This window comes from Ornithorhynchus anatinus, chromosome 1, assembly GCF_004115215.2.
Source record: "Ornithorhynchus anatinus isolate Pmale09 chromosome 1, mOrnAna1.pri.v4, whole genome shotgun sequence".
Taxonomy (NCBI): Eukaryota; Metazoa; Chordata; class Mammalia; order Monotremata; family Ornithorhynchidae; genus Ornithorhynchus; species Ornithorhynchus anatinus.
In genome coordinates this window covers 185857130-185876311 of record NC_041728.1, presented here as the reverse complement: position 1 = coordinate 185876311, position 19182 = coordinate 185857130, and the positions used below count along the sequence as shown (strand labels likewise).

The following is a 19182-nucleotide window of genomic DNA, read 5'->3' as shown; positions in this document are numbered from 1 at the left end:
CGCCGGGGGACTGAGGAGGGAGTTAAATGTCTGGAACAACTGGCAAAGGTGACGGGCATGGGTGTCAACCGACTCCACCCACTCTGTTGTACTGTTCTCCCCCAAGCACTCAATACAGTGCTCTGCCTACGGTAAGTGCTTAATGGAGAAGCAGCATGGCATGGTGGATAGAGCACAGGCCTGGGAATCAGAAGGTCATGGGTTCTAATCCCAGCTCCTCCACTTGTCTGCTGTGTGACCTTAAGCAAGTCTCTTCACATCTCTGGGCACGTTACCTCATCTGTAAAATGGGGATTGAGAGTGTGAGGCCCCACGAGGGACAGGGACTGTGTCCACCCCGATTTGTATCCACCCCAGTGCATAGCAAGGTGCCTGGCACACAGTTCAGAGCAGCGTGGCTCATTGGAAAGAGCCCAGGCTTGGGAGTAAGAGGTCACGGGTTTGAACCCCGGCTCTGCCACTTGTCACCGGTGTGAGTGTGGGCCAGTCGCTTCACTTCTCTGTGCCTCAGTTACCTCATCTGTAAAATGGGGATTAACTGTGAGCCTCCCGTGGGACGACCTGATGACCCTGGATCTCCCCCAGCGCTTAGAACAGTGTTCTGCACACAGTAAGCGCTTAACAAATACCAACATTATTATTATTAACAGATCCTAAAACTATTATTATTATTTGGCAGAGGCCTGACCGCGAGGCCTGTGCTGGTTGCCTCACACGGCCCAGCGCCGTGCCCGGGGCAGGTCTCCAGTGCTGCCCATAGGGGGCGCTCAGCGTAGTCCAGCCCAGCGCTCGGCCAAGGCGGGGGCCCGCGGCGGGGGCCCGGCGGGTCGGGCGAGGGGCGGGGCCGGGCTGACCGGAAGGAGGCCGGCTCCGGCTCCGGCTCCGGACTACAACTCCCGGCGTGCAGCGGGCCCCGCCCCCGACAGCGCGCATGCGTCGGCCAGACGTGGCAGGCTCCGGAGCCGGAGGAGCCGGGCTTGGAGGCAGGGGATCCCCGGGCCGGGGGAGCGGGGCGACGATGCGGGCAGGGCGCGGGGGAGCCGCGGGGCCCACCTCCGTGCCGCCGCCGCCGCCGCTGCTGCTGCTGCTGTTGCTGTTGGTGAGCCCGGCCACCCTCTGCTCCCCCCACCCCCCGACCCCTGACCCCGGCCCCTGGCCCCCTCCCCCCTCCCCGCCCCCCGGGGCCGCTGCTCCCGAGCTGGGCGGTGGGGGAAGGGGAGGCGGGGAGGGGGGCGGGGCAGCTGTCCGGCCCGGGATCCGGCCTCGCTCTCCAGGCTCCGGGAAGTTTTGTTTCCTGTCCTAAAGCCACCGTCGCCCCCGCCCCCAATCCCCAGGCTTGTTTTCCTCCACCCTCCCCGCCGCCCGCAGCTCCTGCTCTCCCCCCCACCCCTCCCCCAGCCCTGCTCTCTCCCCTCCCCCGCCCTCAGCCCCTGCTCTTCCCCCCCTCCCCCAGTCCTGCTCTTCCCCCCTCCCCAGCCTTGCTCTTCCCCCCTCCCCCAGCCTTGCTCTTCCCCCCTCCCCCAGCCTTGCTCTTCCCCCCTCCCCCAGGCCTGCTTTCCTCACCTCTCCCCCAGTCCTGCTTTTCCCTCACCTCCCTCAGGCCTGCTGTCCCCTCGCCCTTCCCCAGGCCTGCTCTCCCCCCTCCCCAGGTCTGCCCTCCTCCCCCTCCTTCTCCTCCCCCTCCTTCTCCTCCCCCTCCCCCAGGTCTGCTCTCCTCCCTCCCCCAGGCCTGCTCTCTCCTCTTCCTTAGGTGCCCTCCTCCCCCCAACCCCATCCCAGCCGTCTGAATCTCTGGGCACAAGAACCCCTTCCCACCTCATGAGCAAACATCCTTATCCTCGGGACTCCTCATCCACGTACACAACCCCCGCCTAGCCATCTCCCCGCCTCCTAGGCCGTGTTCCCAGTCTGCCCTCAGACTCCCTGTTCTCCTAGGATAGCATCAGTCCTGAGGTGCCGCCCAGGCCGGCCACCCCTCACCCCTTCTACAACCCCAAGATGATTATCCCAGACCAGGCGGCTTGGGAGAGGGGGAGGAGGCTGGTGGGAGACGGGGCACAATCCCACTGCCCCTCACTGGCCTCTGTAGCCGGTGCCCTCAGACCCTGCCTCTGTGCCCACTCCCCCAGGTGGCCCTGCCCACAGGGTGGGCGTCCACAAAGCTGTCCCCGCTCGTCGAGAGGGTCGGTGACCACAAGGATTTTAAGAAACTTCTGCGGACCCGAAACAATGTGCTGGTGCTGTTCTCCCGGTCCGGTGAGCGCTAGGCCAGGAGCGGGAGGCCAGAGGCAATTGGGGTGGGTGGGAGGGAGGAGCTGGGGCCCAGGGCAGGGCAGGCGGGGGAGCGGAGGTCTTTGGGCCTGCAGGCATCCTAACCACCACATAGAGTGAGTCGTCCCGAGCACTGGGCAGTGCCTATTCTTATCCAGCGGTGTGAAATGGGCAGAAGTCTGTATCCTACCACTAACATATTTGATTCCGGGGGCAAGGGCATGTCAGAGACCCTGACAACCCCACAGGGAAGCAGCTTGGCCTAGTGGACAGAGCCCGGGCCTGGGTTCTTATCTCCCCGCAGGGATCTAGCACGCAGATTATCCAACACCCATCATTCTTCTTCCTCAGTGACCCAGCATGGCCCGTCCAACACCCCTGACTCTCTCCAGTGACCCGGAACAGACTGTCCAACACCCCTGACTCTCCACCTCTTCATCGTTGAAAGCTCTATAGTCCTTTAGTCTGTAGCCTGATACCATATTGTCCCCACACTGTCTTACAATCTCCCAAAGGATGTGCTGGTTTTCTGATTACTTGTCTATTCCTTTTCTATTATGGCATCTCTGGTCAATCAAGCGATGGTATTTATGAGATCCGCCCTTTCCTCTCCATCCAAACTGGTACCTTGCTGGTACAGTCTCTCATCATATCCCGACTGGATTACTGCATCAGTCTCCTCTCTGATCTCCCTTCCTCCTGTCTCTCCCCGCTTCAGTCTATACTTCAGTCTGCTCCCCGGATTATCTTTCTACAGAAATCCTCTGGGCATATCACTCCTCTCCTCAAAAATCTCCAGTGGTTGCCTATCAACCCTCGCATGAAGCAAAAACTCCTCACTCTTGGCTTCAAAGCTCTCCATCACCTTGCCTGCTCCTCCCTCACCTCCCTTCTCTCCTTCTCCAGCCCAGCCCGCACACTCTGCTCCTCTGCTGCCGCTAACCTCCTCACTGTGCCTCGCTCTCGCCTGTCCCGCAGTCACCCCTGGCCCACATCCTACCTCTGGCCTGGAACGCCCTCCCTCCTCACATCTGCCAAACTAGCTCTCTTCCCCTCTTCAAAGCCCTACTTAGAGCTCACCTCCTCCAGGAGGCCTTCCAGACTGAGCCCCCCCTTCTCCTCTACTCCTTCTCCCCTTCCCATCACCCCTACTCCCTCCCACTGTTCTTCCCCTTTCCCCTCCCCACAGCATTTGTGTATATTTGTGCATATTATTACTCTATTAATGATGTGTATGTATCTATAATTCTATTTATTTTGATGCTGTTGCTGCCTGTCTCCTTGTTTTGTTTTGTTGTCTGTCTCCCCCTTCTAGACTGTGAGCCCATTGTTGGGTAGGGATTGTCTCTATCTGTTGCCGAATTTTACTTCCCAAGCAGTTAGTACAGTGCTCTGCACACAGTAAGCGCTCAATAAATGGTGATTGAATAAATAAATGAATTAGGTACTTACTGTTTGTAGAGCACTGTACTAAACACTTGGGAGGGTACAATACAATAGAATTTAGTAACTCTATTCTCTGCCCACAACAAGCTTAAAGTTTAGAGGGGGAAACAGACTTTACTATAAATAAATAATTCAAAATATATACTAGATATGAACATAACTGCTGGGGAGTTGAGCATGGAGTGAATACCAAGGGTTCAAAAGTCACAGATCCAAGCGTGTAGTTGACGCAGAAGGGAAAGGGAGCCGGGGAATAGAGAGCTTAATCGGGGAAGGCCTCTTGGAGGAGATGTGGCTTTAAGAGGAGATATGACCTCAATCAGTAAGTTGACTCAGTGATGGTGATGGTGTTTAGCTCTGGGTTGCCAGTATAGATTTTCGATCATGTGTGCAGCTGCCCCAGTGCCAGCGGATACAGCCCGTCAGTGTTTGTTAGGCTTAGCATCAGCCCTCGGAGCTTGACTGATTGGGTGAGGGAAGTGGTTTCCCATCATTTGCATGTGTTCCGGACCGAGGTCCTCCGAGCCTCAGTCAACCGCATTCAGACTTTCTTGAGCGAACGCTTCCAGGACTGGGGATGATGTTCGAAGTTTGTAGAGGTCGAAGAGTTTCCCACGGGAGCGGAAGGAAGTGCGTTGTCCTCCCTGTCCCCAGCTCTCTGTGGCATCCCCCATCTGGGCCCAAGCCCAAATCTGCTCCACGTTCCATGTTGGTGATGGGTAGCGAATCAGACTGGGCACCCTCAGCTCCAGCCCAGCCAGCTGTGCCACCCTGAAACCACCTCAAACCTCAAGGGACTTTTGAGGGCTGCCAAGTTGGCTAATTGATTACCTGCAGGCAGATCTGCTGTTGCTGATTTCCAGAGGGCAGATCTGCTGCTGATGTCAGGCTCCTCGCTGTGGCCCGTGACTGTCTGCTGTTCCCTGCTCTTCTCCTGCATCTGACATGCAGCAGGCCTATCATTTGGTCTGACCTGGTGGAGGACCAGGAACTCTGCCCCTTAGCTGACCCAGCTGAGGACCGGGGTCACGGTCCTGCAGATGACCTTGTCGAGGACTGAGGCCTCCAACCCTCAACTGACTTGGCTGAGGACTGGGGCCTGGGGCCAAGTGGGCTGACCACAGCAGAGAAATGGACAGTCCTACTGGGACAGAGCTGCAGCCCAAAGCACCATGGAGATGGGCTGGTGACAGGAAGCCCATTCCCATGACAACTCGGGGTGTGTGCCAGGGACCCCCTCAAAGCGGGAAACCATTCAGCCCCTGCCTGTGCGTTGTCTGCATCCTAGGCTGGGGCGAGGCAGGGGTGGCGATTGCCTGCTAAAACAGTGGAGATGTCCCTCTGGGGACCCAGCCACTCTCCAGCTACCCCTGGTCCCCTGGGCCCCCACACAGGGAAGGTGAGGAAGGGGCACCAAGACTCTTACAGAAGCAGTGTCACCTACTGGATAGATCCTGGACCCAGGAGTCAGAAGGTACTGGATTCTAATCCCAGCTCCACCAGTTTTCTGCTGCGGGACCTGGAGCAAGTCACTTCACTTCTCTGTGCCTCCGTTACCTCATCTGTAAAATGGGGATTAAAACCGTGAATACCAAATGGAATAAGGACTGTGTCCAGCCTGATTAGCATTTATCTACCCCAGTGATTAGTACAGTGCCTGGCATATAGTAAGCACTTAACAAATACCATTTTGGAGAAGCAGCGTGGCTCAGTGGAAAGAGCACGGGCTTTGGAGTCAGGGCTCATGAGTTCGAATCCCAGCTCTGCCACTTGTCGGCTGTGTGACTGTGGGCGAGTCACTTCACTTCTCTGCGCCTCAGTTCCCTCATCTGTAAAATGGGGATTAAGACTGTGAGCCCCACGTGGGACAACCTGATTCCCCTGTGTCTACCCCAGCGCTTAGAACAGTGCTTGGCACATAGTAAGCACTTAACAAATACCAACATTATTATTACCATAAAACAAAAAAGACCCAGAGAGGGGCAGGAGTTGGCTCAACTCAGCCAGCAGGCAGACTGCCCCGTATAGAACGGGACTCTTGCATTCCAAACTGCCGGGGTGCTAGGGGAACCAGGATACCTGGTCTGAGCTCTCCTCGCCCAGTGGTCAGTGCCAGGGTTCAGAGGCGCCTGCAGGGGCCTGGCAGGGCAAAGCGAAAGGAACCTGGGGCCCGCAGGGGTTTTCCTAGAGCCAAAATAGCTGCCCTTTTCCCAATTTCATGCAGCTGCTTGGGGGCCTCTGCCTCCACCTCCCCTCCATCTCTGCCATCCCCTATCTCCATCTCCACCATTACCTCTCCATCTCCCCTCCACCTCCCTTCCAGAGAAAATCAGGGGTGTGGGATGGTCCAGGTTGGATCACTGAGGGAGAATCAGGGATGGAGAAGGAGTTAACGGCAGGCAGGAATTGAGTGGGGAGAGCCAGGATTTTGGATGGCCCATGCTGGGTCACTGGGGGAGAATCAAGGATGGGGAGGGGAAATCAGGAGTGTGGGATCATCCTTATGGGCACCTGGGGAGAGTCAGGGTTGGAGAGGGGAGAATCAGGACTGTGAGATGGTCAACGCTGGGTCCTTGGGATAGCATCAGGGGTGTTGTATGGTCTGTGCTGGATCACTGGGGCAGAGTCAGGGATGGAGAGGGGAGTGTTGAGGAGTCCATCTTGACTCCTTAGCCTGGATCTGGCATTCTGGGCTATGAGCAGGAGTGGGTGGGTAAGGGTGCTGGGGGTAGCTGTGATCAGATGTTAAATCGGGCACCTTCCTGGTAGCCTCTTGGTGCAGGGCTGGGTCTCTGCCACCCACTGATGGCTGAGGGCATTTTTCTACAAAAACATGTAGTCCATGTCTCCCCACTCCTGAAGACCCTCCAGAGGTTGCCCATCCACCTCCACATCAAACAGAATCTCCTCATTATTGGCTTTAAAACACTCCACCACCTTGCCCCTTCCTACCTCACCTCGCTGCTGTCTTACTGCAGTCCAGCCCACACGCTCTGCTCCGCTAATGCCAACCTTCTCACTGTACTTCGATTTTGTCTGTCTCGCCGCCAACCTGTCACCCACATCCTGCCTCTGGCCTGGAATGCTCTCCCTCCTCGTATCCGGTAGTCGATCACTTTCCCCACCTTCAAAGTCATATAAAAATCACATCTCCTCCAAGAGGCCTTCCCTGAGTAAGCCCTCATTTCCTCTTCTCCCACTCCCTTCTGCGTTGCCCTCGCACTTGGATTTGTACCCTTTATTCACCTGCCCCTAAGCCCCACAGCACCTATGTCTTTATCAGTAATTTATATATTTGGTGTATTAATGTCTTGACCCCCCCCATAAACCATAAGTTCCTTGAGGATAGGGAACGTATGCACCACCTCTTTTGTATTGTGCTCTCCCAAGTGCTTAAGTGCAATGCTGTGCAGACAGTGAGTGCTCAGTGAATACGATGATTGATTGAGGGAAGTGACGGGACAGGGTCCAGAGAGGGGTGGGAAGGGACGACGAGGGCCTGGCTCACTCCAGATCTCGTATCTTCCAGCTTCCGCCGCCGAGACTGAACTGCGGCTGCTGTCAGACGTGGCCCAGACTGTGCGGGGGCAAGGCACCGTGGCCTGGATCGACTGTGGGTATGTCAGGGGGAGGAGATGGCGGGCAATCCAGGGTGGGGAGGGGGCTGCTCGGGAGATTGAGGCTCTCCCAGGTGGGGTGTCGACATGCAGTACCCCAAACCTGTACCCCATCCCGGGAGAATCAGGGTGTTGAATGGCATAGTGGATAGAGTATGGAGTCAGAAGGTCATGGTTTCTAATCCGAGCTTCAACCACTTTTCTGCTGTGTGACCTTGGACAAGTCACTTCACTTATCTGTACCTCATTGTATCCAACTTGATTTCTTGTATCCACCTCAGTGCTTAGAACAGTGACTGGTATGTAGTAACTGCTTAACAAATGCCATTATCATTATTATTATGTCTGCGCTGGGTCACTGGGGACAGTCGGAGTGTAGGATGGTCTGTGCTGGGTCACTCAGGGAGAATCAGGGATGGAGACAAGAGAGTCGGGTTTTGGATGATCTGTGCTGGGACTGGGGGAGAATCAGGGGTGAAGTGTGGAAAATCGAGGGTGTTGGGTGGACCGTGCTGGGAAACTGGGGGAGAGTCCGGAATGGAGAGAGAAAAATCAGGGAATGCGATGGTCCCTGCTGGGTCACTGTGTGAAAGTCAGGGATGGAGAGGAGAGAGTCAGAGGTGTTGGATGGTGCCTGCTCAGTCACTAAGAGAGTCAGGGGTTTTGGATAGTCCCTGCTGGGTCATTAGAGGAGAGTCACAGGTAATAATAATAATAATAATAATAATAATAATGTTGGCATTTGTTAAGCGCTTACTATGTGCCAAGCACTGTTCTAAGCGCTGGGGTAGACACAGGGGAATCAGGCTGTCCCACGTGGGGCTCGCAGTCTTAATCCCCATTTTACAGATGAGGGAACTGAGGCACAGAGAAGTTAAGTGACTTGCCCACAGTCACACAGCTGACAAGTGGCAGAGCTGGGATTTGAACTCATGAGCCCTGACTCCAAAGCCCGTGCTCTTTCCAATGAGCCACGCTGGTTCTCATGAGCCACGCTGCTTCTCACAGGTGTTGGGTGGTCCCTGCTGGGTCACTGGGCGAGTGTCAGGGGTGTTGGATGGTCCATGCCTGGTCACTGGGGAGAGTCCGGGATGAAGCGGGAAGGGTTGGTTGTTGAAAAGAAGACACTTCCTTGCCTCCTAATTATTTTTGCCTCTCAGTTCTGTCCTCTTCCTTCCTGGGCCAAGTCAAGGCCTCACCTCCCCCAGTCCTCCTCTCCCGTTCCTCACCTGATGTGGCTCAGCCAACCTCCCTGACCCCAATCCACCCCCCACCAAGGCTCTGAGCTGACCATGGCAGTGATCCAGGCCCCGCAGCCCCCAGAGCCTTTATACCCCCAAGCCTCGGTGGAAGTGACCATGGGCTCTCTGCTGAGTGTCCTTCTTCTGTGGCAGAGATGCGGAGAGCCGGAAACTGTGCAAGAAGCTGCGTGTTGACCCCAAGCCGGCGGCCACACTGCTGCACTACAAGTGAGTGTGCGTGCTCCGACGAGGGTGGGTAGGTCGGGGGACAGAAGGGCAATATTCCAAGCAGTGGGACAGTGTCTTGGTGGTGGGAAAGGGGGCAGTCGGGTGGGGATGGTTTCAGTTCAGAGGGTGAGGATGGAGTCAGGGCCGTCTCTGGTGGGGGTTGGGGAGGAGCAGGGTAGGTGTGGGGTGGGAATAGGGGCAGGGTAATCTGGGGGTTAGGGATGGGGTGGGGTAAATCGGGAGGTGGGGTTGGAGTGGGGCTGTCTGGGGGGTGGGGTTGGAGTGGGGTGGTCTGGGGGGAGGGGATGGGGATAGGTAGGTCCAAGAAGGCAGGGACAGGCAGCTGGCTTCCGCCCAGCTCTGGTAGATCCATTCATTCATTCATTCAATCAATCATGTTTATTGAGTATTTACTGTGGGCAGAGCACTGTACTAAGCTCTTGGGAAAGTACAATACATTCCCTGTCCACAATGAGCTTACAGTCCAGATCCAAATGCAGTCCTGCCCCCGCCACCCTGAGCCCTGCCTCCTGTGGCCCCTGCCGCCTCGGGCCCAGTCCCCGTTGCCTCGGGCCCTGCCCCCTGTGGCCTCCACCACCATGGGCCTTACCCACAATGGCCCCCACCGCCTGAGACCCTGCACGGACTCACATCATGTACGTGCCCCACAGGGACGGCACACTGCACAGCGAGTACAACCGGCCTGTCACCTCCAAGGTACTGTCCCGCTGCCTGGCCAGCCGGGGGGGGGGGGGGGGGCGTCTTGGCAGCGGCCGGGGTGAACCCACATCCACCCACCCCGGAGCCACTCTGTTTCCAAATCTATCCTGTTCTTCCCCCACATTTCCAGAATCTGCCCTTTCCTCACCATCCAAACTGCTACCATGTTAATCCAAGCACTGATCCTATCCCACCTATCAGCCTCCTTCTAGACCTCACTGCCTCCTGTCTCTCCCCACTCCAGTCCACTGCAACCTCCATCATTTTTCTACAGAAACATTTGGTCCTTGCTTCCCCACTTCTCAAGAACCTCCAGTGGTTGCCCACCCACCTTCACGTCAAACAGAAACTCCTCACCATAAGCCTTAAAGGCTTCCATCAACTCACCCCATTCTACATTACCTTCCTGCTCTCCTATTTCAACCCAGCCCCCACACTCTGCTTCTCTAACTTCAACTTACTCACTGTCCCTCGTTCTTATCTATCTCACCACCAACATCTGGCCCACGTTTTGCATCTGGCCTGGACCTCCCTCCCCCTTTATATCTGACAGACCACCACTCTCCTCATCCCAAAAACCCTCCTGAAAATCACACTTCTGACCTCCTCTCCCAACAGTCTATCAGTAGTATTTTGTGTGTCTACTCTGTGCCAAGCACTGTCCTAAGCACTTGAGAGAGTTCAATAGAGTTAAAAGGTGTGATCTCTGCCCTCAAGGAACTTCCAGTTTATATTGTAGGAAGGAGGACAGCCGCTAAATAAATCAGACAGGAAGAAGAAGGAAAGGGGCAGTAGTCCCGGAAAGAGTGTACAAAGTGTGAATGTGCACTAAGGGCAGTTGCGAAGGGTGTGTAAGGTCTAGAAGTTGTGAGTGGTCCAGTGCTAAATAGTTAGGTGGGGACTAACCTATGGAGATAAGTCAATCCGGGAAGGCTTCCTGTAGGAGCTGTGATTTCAGGAGGGCTTTGAAGGTGGGTAGAGCGGTGGTCTGTCCACCAGAAGGGAATGGCGGTGGAGGGGGATCCAGTTGGGAGGAAGGAGTGAACAAAGGTTCAGGAGAGCTGAGAATGAGGTCTGTCAGTGTTCACCCCCGCGGTGCCATTGCTGGTCAACCTTGCTGTACTCATATATGTAGTAACCCAGGGATATGGGGGTCAAAGGCCATTCCGGCCAACCCCCGTCCTCACATGGTAACCCCTACCCCTCTGACAAAATGGGGTGTGTAGCTGCAGAGACACTCCAGTCCACCCTGGGAAGTTGGGAAGAAGAGAAGCAGTGTGGCCTAGTGGAAAGAGCATGGGCCTGGGAGTCAGAGGCCCTGGGTTCTAATTCCAGATCCTCTACTTGTGTGCTTTGCGACCTTGGGCAAGTCACTTAACTTCTCTGTGCCTCAGTTACCTCATCTGTAAAATCAGGATTAAGATTGTGAGCACCATGTGGGACATGGACTGTGTCCAACCTGATTAGCTTGTATCTACTCCTGTGCTTAGTACAGTGTCTGGCACATAGTAAGTGCTTAACAAAGGCCATTAAAAATAAAAGTTCTTCTATTCATCCAACCCATCTCCTTCCTGCTGTGACCCTGGCTGTTTCCCCAGTCTGCTTCCCTGGTGTGGGTAGGAAGGGAAGGGAGGCCGGTGTGGGCTCGGGCTGGGGTCTGGACCCCTGCTGACCATGTCCACCCCGGCCCCACAGTCCCTGGTGGCATTTCTGAAGGACCCAGATGGGCCCCCGCTCTGGGAGGAAGACCCTGAGGCCAAGGACGTCATCCACCTGGGCAGCGAGAAGGTGACTCAGTGGCGGGACAGGCGCGAGAGGGTCTGGGAGGGAACCCTGGCAGGAGGGGTGAGCGTCTGGGCCGTGGGGTGGAGGTGGGAGTCTGCGGGGCCCAGGGGAGGGGTGGTTTGGGAGCCTGTAGGAGCAGGATGGGGTGGGGGAGGCCAAGAGGCCCTGGCAGACTGAGGCCTCGGGCCACTGTTTCCCCTGCACCCCCCAAGTCCATAGGAATGATTTGGTTTGGGCTGGGAAAGGGGGCCAGGACTGGTGGTGGTTGGGTTCCCAGAACCGGTTCAGTGGGGTTGATTTTGATTGTGTGCGTATTCAGAAGTGTTTGTGTGTGTGTTTGTGTGTGTGTGTGAGAGAGAGAGAGAGAGAGAGAGAGAGAGAGAAGATGTTTGTGTGCATATGTGGGCACATGTGCATATGTTACTATTATTACATTTGTTTAGCACTTACTATGTGCCAGGCACTGTACTAAGCACTGGAATGGCTACAAGCAAATCAGGTTAGACACAGTCCCTGTCCCACATATGACTCTGTCTTAATCCCGATTTTACAGATGAGGTAACTGAGGCCCAGTGAAGTGAAGTGATTTGCCCTAGGTCACACAGCAGACAGGTGGCAAAGGCGGAATTAGAACCTCTGACCTTCAGACTCCCAGGCCCATGTTCTATCACTGTGCCATTGAGAATATTGCTTGAATGCCTAATCTGTGCAGAGCATTGTACTGAGGACAGAATCCCTGCCTTCAAGCAGCTTGCAGTCTACTATGTACTGAGCGAGCGTGGCTCAGTGGAAAGAGCACGGGCTTTGGAGTCAGAGGTCATGAGTTTGAATCCCAGCTCTGCCACTTGTCAGCTGTGTGACTGTGGGCAAGTCACTTAACTTCTCTGTGCCTCAGTTCCCTCATCTGTAAAATGGGGATTAAGACTGTGAGCCCCACGTGGGACAACCTGATTCCCTTGTGTCTACCCCAGCGCTTAGAACAGTGCTCTGCACATAGTAAGCGCTTAACAAATACCAACATTATTATTATTATTAGAGTTAAGGCAATTGGTGCCCTCAAGGAGCTTACAGTCTACTGTATGCAATGCAGTGGACTGAGCTCTTGGTGGAGTCCAGTAGACTTAGCAGTCATGAGCCCTGCCTTCAATGAGCTGACAGTCTGCTGTACATAGAGCATTGTACTGAACACTAGGGAGAGGACAATAAATTTAGTAAACATAATCCCTCCCCTCTAGGAGCTGACAGTCTACTGTGTGCAGAGCATTGTACTGAGCACTGGGGAAAGTACAATAGAGTTAGTAGACATGATCTCTGTCCTCAAGCAGCATGGCATAATGGATAGAGCATGGGCCCGGGAATCAGAAGGCCATGGGTTCTAATCCTGGCTCTGCCACTTGTCTGCTGTGTGGCCTTGGGAAAGCCACTTCACTTCCCTGTGCCTGTTACCTCATCTGTAAAATGGAGATTAAGACTTTGAGCCCCCTGTGGGACCGGGACAGCTTCCAACCCAATTTACTTGTATCCACCCCAGTGCTTACTACAGTGCCTGGCACATAGTAAACACTTAACAAAAACCACAATAATTATTATTATTATTATTGTTATTAGTAGTGGTAGTATTGTCAGTGAGCTTACAATCAAGCAGGCGAAACAGACAATAAAATGCATTATAGGTAAGAGAACCAAAAAAGAATAAAGATGTTTTCACAAGGGCTATAGGGAAGTTTGGGGAAGACTATGGAAGTCCCCAAGAGGTTAGATGATGTGGACATGCTGAAGTGGTAGTTGAGGGTATGCAAAATGGGGGGGATGAGAGATGAAGCAGGGAAGGCCTCCTGGAAGAGGTGAACTCTGGGGAGGGCTTTGAAGTTGGGAGAACAGTGATCTGCCAGATGTGAAGGGGGAGGGAGCTCCAGGTAGGGAGGAGGATGTGAGCAAGAGGCCAGTGGCAAGAGAGATGAGATCAAGGCACAAGGAGTAGGGAGACTTGAGAGGAATAAAGAGTGCGAGCTGGGATGAAGTGAGGTAGAACTGGTTAAGGGACTTAAAACTGATGGGGTCACAGTTCTGCTTGATGCAGAGAGAGATGGGCAATAAGTGGAGGTTTTTGAGGAGTGGGGAGGTAAGTGCAGAACAATAAGTGCCTGGCTAGTGTAGAGGCTGTTTGGATGGAGAGGAAAGGGCAGATTCTGGAGATGGGAAGTAGGACCAACAGAATTTGGTGACTGACTGATTATGTGGGTTGAAATAGGGAGAGGAGTCAAGGATAATAATCCCGGCTCAGCCACTAATCAGAGAAGCAGCGTGGCTCAGTGGAAAGAGCACGGGCTTTGGAGTCAGAGGTCATGGGTTCGAATCCCGGCTCAGCCACTAATCAGCTGTGTGACTTTGGGCAAGTCACTTAACTTCTCGGTGCCTCAGTTCCCTCATCTGTAAAATGGGGATGAAGACTGTGAGCCCCATGTGGGACAACCTGATTCCCCTGTGTCTACCCCAGCGCTTAGAACAGTGCTCGGCACATAGTAAGCGCTTAACAAATACCAACATTAACAAATACCAACATTAATTAATAATAATAATAATAATAGTATTTGTTAAGTGCTTACTATGTGCCAGTCTAACTGCTAAGTGTTGGGGCAGTTACAAGCATATCGGGTTGGACACAGTCCCTGTCCCACATAGGTTTCACAGTCTTATTCCCCTTTTTACAGATGAGGGAATGACACAGAGAAGCAAAGTGACTTGCCTAAGGTCACAACAGACAAGTGGCGGAGCTGGGATTAGAGCCCAGGTCCTTCTGACTCCCAGGCCCGTGCTCTATCCACTAGGTCACGCTGCTTCTCTGTTTGGTTCAGGCCTGCTGGCTGGGACATTACACTGTGGGGTATGTTCTGGGTAGGATGTCTTGGAGAATGCAACTCCCCAAGTCACCAAAGGGCAGCCGTGAATTGGCTAGATTGGACCCTGTCTCTCCGGGAGAGCACTTGGTGATGCTTTTTCCCAGCAGGATCCCAGGATCACATAGCAATCAACGTGTTATCAGAGATTCATTAGCACTGCCCCCAGAGCAGTTCGCAACTGTTCAAAATTGACACAGTTCACTCCATTACTTTGAATGAGAAGACGTGGGCAATCCTAATGGTGAAATTCCCCTCTGAGTTTGTGCGGGGATGAAAAGGCTAACTCTAGTCCCACAGTCTCAGCCACATTGTGCAAACACTAAATGTCCCTTGTGTCTTCATGCTTAATATTTGCGGGCCCTGGCGCTGTTTTCTCTTTTGCCTCTCTCTTGTTCCTCCTGAAGCTTTTGCTCAAAAAGAGCTGCTCTCTTCCTGATGGCAGCGTTCCATTGTGATCCATCCTCGGCCATTGTCTCCCTGTTTCCGGCAGGGATGCGGCCTTGTCTGATGCTTTGTTTTACCGCATCCTTAAAGCACTTCCTCTGCCCTCCCGGCTTCCGGTTTCCCAGTCTCGGCTCCCCACTCAGCAGCTGTTGGGGTCTCCCGCTGTCGCTCGTTTCCTCCTGCACCACCCAGCATAGGCATGTGGAGGCAAGCACAGCTTCAACGCTGGGAGACTAACTACGCCCCGGCACTCGGTCACCCATGATCTCACCTCAACATCTGATACTGAGCCTGGTCCGTCGGTGACGCCAGCGGAAGTGTCAGAGGATCTGGATGTGGCATCCGTGTGGGGTCCAGCTCTTACAGCCGTAGAGAAGGGTGGGCAGCTCTGCGGCTCTGGAGGCAGTCGTTTGGCCTGGGGGCCTGATGCCGCTCTGTCAACGCACCCTGTCTAACAGTGTTCCTGAGAAGGCGCGGCCTTCTTGATTCTGTTTCTGGCTTCGCCTATCACTGTGTTGCTGCTAAATGATCTTTAAGCATTTGCAAGTGGTTTATCTTGGTTCACGAGGAGCCCCGGGAACCCATGTCATGTGGTGCGGGCTGCTCTGATCAAGCCCTCTTGCTTTTCACGACCCTCCTGACTTTCCTCTGGGGTGGTGGAAGCCGGGTCCGATTCCAGCCGTTTCCGAACCTTCTGCTCCTAACCCCTCGATGACAACGCGTACTTGTGGGCCATTGTGGAGGCTCACAGGGCCACAACACCATGTGATAGCCAGACCCTGTTTGTGTGTATACATGCATACGCATGTATGCATGCGGGTGAAAGTGTGTATATATGGCCTGGGCCCCACCGCCACTGATGCCCCACTGTCTCTGCTTTGTCCAGGAGCTCAGACGTCTACTGAAGAAGGAAGCGCGGCCCGTCCTGGTGATGTTCTACGCTCCTTGTGAGTGAGCCAGTGATCCTGGTGTTTCCAGCTTAATAATAATAATAATGATGGTTTTTGTTAAGCGCTTACTGTGTGCCAAGCACTGTTTTAAACTCTGGGGTAGATACAAGGTAATCAGATTGTCCCATGTGGGACACAGTCTTAATCCCCATTTTACACGTGAGATCACTGAGGCCCAGAGAAGTTAAGTGACTTGCCCAAAATCACAGAGCTGATAACCCTGGGCTATAGACTGTAAGTCCGTCGATGGGCAGGGATTGTCTCTATCTGTTGCCAAATTGTACACTCCAAGTGCTTAGTACAGTGCCCTGCACATAGTAAGCGCTCAATAAATACTATTGCATGAAAAGGACGGGGGAGGAGGAGACATGGTCCATGCCCTCAAGGGGCTGCCAGTCTGATGGGAAGACAGGACACAATCACATCTACACACACACACACACAATGCTGGGAATTGGGGAAGGACAGAGGGAGGAGGAGACAAGTTACCTACCCTCAGGGGGCTGCCAGTCTGAGAGGAACAGCAGACACACACCTGCTCATTCTGTCTCTGGTCAGGCTGCCAAACTCCCTTATCTCTCCTGGGGGACCTCTCACCCCATCCCACTGGTCACAGCTCTTTCCCCACACACACGCATCCTGACCAGCCGCTGTAGTGTCTACATACATATCTGTATGTGTGTCTGTATCCGTGTGTGTGTGTGTACGTGCCTGCCTCTTTCTCCAGGGGGGACCCTCAGTTCCTAGGGTTTGGGCTCTGGGCGCTCAGAGAGAGAGGGAGGGGTCATGGCCTCACATGTATGTGTCTACCTGTCCCCTGTGCTTGGGGCAGGTCAGAGGGAAGGGTGTGCGCGATCATGGTCTCACATGTATATCTGCCGTGTCGCCGATCAGGGTGTGGAGTGTGCAAGAGGATGATGCCGGCCTTTCAGCAGGCTGCAACAGAGCTCCGGGGCAGCTACGTGAGTATCGTGGGGCCGCCGACTGCCCCAACCCCCACCCCTGTCCCCTGACCACTGTGCATCAGCTGTCTGAGTCTGAGCTGACCGCCCATCCACCGTGCTGAATCTGCCTGGAGCGGGGAAGGGAGGGGGACTTGTCTCCAAGCTGGCCCCCTCTCCCTTCCCCACGCTCCCCATGCCCCCAGTCATCCTCAGCCCCCTGACACCCTGGGACCCCGTAGATGCTGGCTGGGATGAACATCCACTCGCCCGAGTTTGAGCAGCTCAAGGAGGAGTTCAACGTGCGTGGTTACCCCACCGTCTGCTATTTCGAGTCAGTGCTGTCCCCGCCCTCACCACCCTTTCTCCCCAACCCCCTTTCCCTCCCTCTCCACCCTTCCTTCCCTCCTTTCCCTCCAATCAGTAAATCAATGCCATTTATTGAGCCCTTTCTGTATGCAAAGCACTGTACTAAGGTCCCGGGAGAAGACAATGTAAAAGAGTTGGTAGCCACATTCCCTGCCCACGAGTTTACAGTTTAGAGGGACCCCAGTAAGTATCTTTCAATTTGTCGGTGGCATTTATTGAGCACTTACTGTGTGCAAAGTACTGTACTAGCTCCTGGGTTAGTAGATACATTCTCTGCCCACAAGAAGCAGTGTGACCTAGTGGATAGAGCCTGGGCCTGGGAGCCAGAGGACCTGGGTTCTAATCCCAGTTCTGCTACTTGCCTGCTGTATGACCATGGGCAAGTCATTTCACTTCTCTCAGTTACCTCATCTGTAAAATGGGGATTAAGATTGTGAACCCTTTGGGGAACAGAGACAGTGTCCAGCATGATTAGCTTATATCTACCCCTGAGCTTAGAACACATAGGCTCTTAACAAATATCATTTAAAAAAAGGAGCTTACAGTCTGTAGGAGGAGACAGACATCAGTCAGTCAGTCAACAGAGTTTATTGTTTGCTTATTGTGTACAGAGTACTACAATCTGTGCTTTGGGAGAATAAAATACAAGAGTTGATAGATGTGTTACCTACCCACATCAAACTTACAGTCTATAGAAAGGGAGACAGTTACAATACAACTAAATTACTGATATGTACATAAGTGCAGAGGAGCTGGTGGTGAGGTGAACAAGTGCTCAAAGCGTGCAGATTCAAGTGCCAAGGCAACAAGAAGGGAGAGGGTGTTGGGAAAAGAGGGTTGTCAGAGAAGGCCTCTTGGTAGAGATGTGACCGTAATAAGGCACTGACGGTGGGGCGAGCAGTGGTCTGGTATAAATGAACGAGGAGGGAGTTACAGGTCAGAGGGAAGATGTGGGAAATAGATCGGCAGCCAGATAGATGAGATTGGAGCACAAAGAGCTGGCATTAGAGGAGCGGAGTGTGCGGCCTGGGCTGTAGTAGGAGATCAGGGAGGGGGCGAGCTGATGGCTTTAAAGCTGATGGCGAGAAGTTTCTGTTTGTTGCGGAGATGGATCAGTAGCCGTTGGAGGTTAATAATAATCATAATGTTGGTATTTGTTAAGCGCTTACTATGTGCCGAGCACTGTTCTAAGCGCTGGGGGAGGTACAGGGTAATCAGGTTGTCCCACGTGAGGCTCACAGTTAATCCCCATTTTACAGATGAGGGAACTGAGGCCCAGAGAAGTGAAGTGACTCGCCCACAGTCACACAAGGAATGGGGAAACACAGACTGAATTTTTTTTTTTAGAAAAATGTTCTGGCCTGGAGTGGGGAGAGATAGGAGGTAGGGAGGCCAGCAAGGAGACTGATACAATAGTCAAGGCTGAATAGGGTAAATGCTTGGATTAACATGGAAGCAGTTTGGATGGAGAGTCAAAGGTGGATTTTAGTGATGTTGTGAAGGAAGAACTTAGATTTGGTGACAGATTGAATATGTGGTTGGAATGAGAGTTGAGGCCAATGCCAAGGTTACGGGCTTGTGAGATAGGCATAGAGATAAACACTTGATATTCACCCAACCCTCAACCCCATAGCACTTAATCCATATCCATATCCCATAATCCGGGAAGCAGCATGGCTCAGTGGAAAGAGCACGGGCTTGGGAGTCCGAGCTCTTGGGTTCGAATGCCGGCTCTGCCACTTGTCAGCTGTGTGACTGTGGGTAAGTCACTTAAGTTCTCTGTGCCTCAGTTACCTCATCTGTAAAATCGGGATTAAGTCCGTGAGCCTCACGTGGAACAATCTGATTACTCTGTATCTACCCCAGCACTTAGAACAGTGCTCTGCACATAGTATGTGTTTAACAAATACCAACATTATTATTATTATATCCCTAATTTATTTATATTGTCTACCTCTAGCTCATTGTCTAGCTCATTCTGGGTAGGGAAAGTGTCTTCCAACTCTGTTGTAGTGTACTCTTCCAAGTGCTCAGTACAGTGCTCTGCATGGTACACATGCTCCGTAAATACCACTGATTGATAGAGATATCAAAGGGTAGATGTGGGATTCAGTTTTAGACATGTTGAGATTGAGGTGTCAGCAAGACATCCAAGTAGAGATGACCTGAAGGCAGGATGAAATGTGAGACTTCAGAGAAGGAGATTGGGGCTGGAGATGGAGATTTGGAAATCATAATAATAATGTTGGTATTTGTAAAGTGCTTACTAT

The 19182-nt window shown here is 53.5% G+C and overlaps 1 protein-coding gene across 1 annotated transcript in view; it reads left to right on the top strand.

The window, feature by feature from the left end:
* The first annotated feature begins 959 nt into the window (after window positions 1-959).
* PDIA5 (protein disulfide isomerase family A member 5) overlaps window positions 960-19182 on the top strand; it is a 34345-nt gene continuing 16122 nt past the window's right edge. Inside the window, exons 1-9 of the mRNA XM_029074347.2 lie at window positions 960-1099; window positions 2130-2256; window positions 7247-7334; window positions 8729-8803; window positions 9475-9520; window positions 11219-11311; window positions 15539-15599; window positions 16497-16564; window positions 16786-16877. Of these exons, the coding sequence (XP_028930180.1) occupies window positions 1019-1099; window positions 2130-2256; window positions 7247-7334; window positions 8729-8803; window positions 9475-9520; window positions 11219-11311; window positions 15539-15599; window positions 16497-16564; window positions 16786-16877 (731 nt within the window). The 5' untranslated portion in view covers window positions 960-1018. The remainder of the gene's footprint in view (window positions 1100-2129; window positions 2257-7246; window positions 7335-8728; window positions 8804-9474; window positions 9521-11218; window positions 11312-15538; window positions 15600-16496; window positions 16565-16785; window positions 16878-19182) is intronic.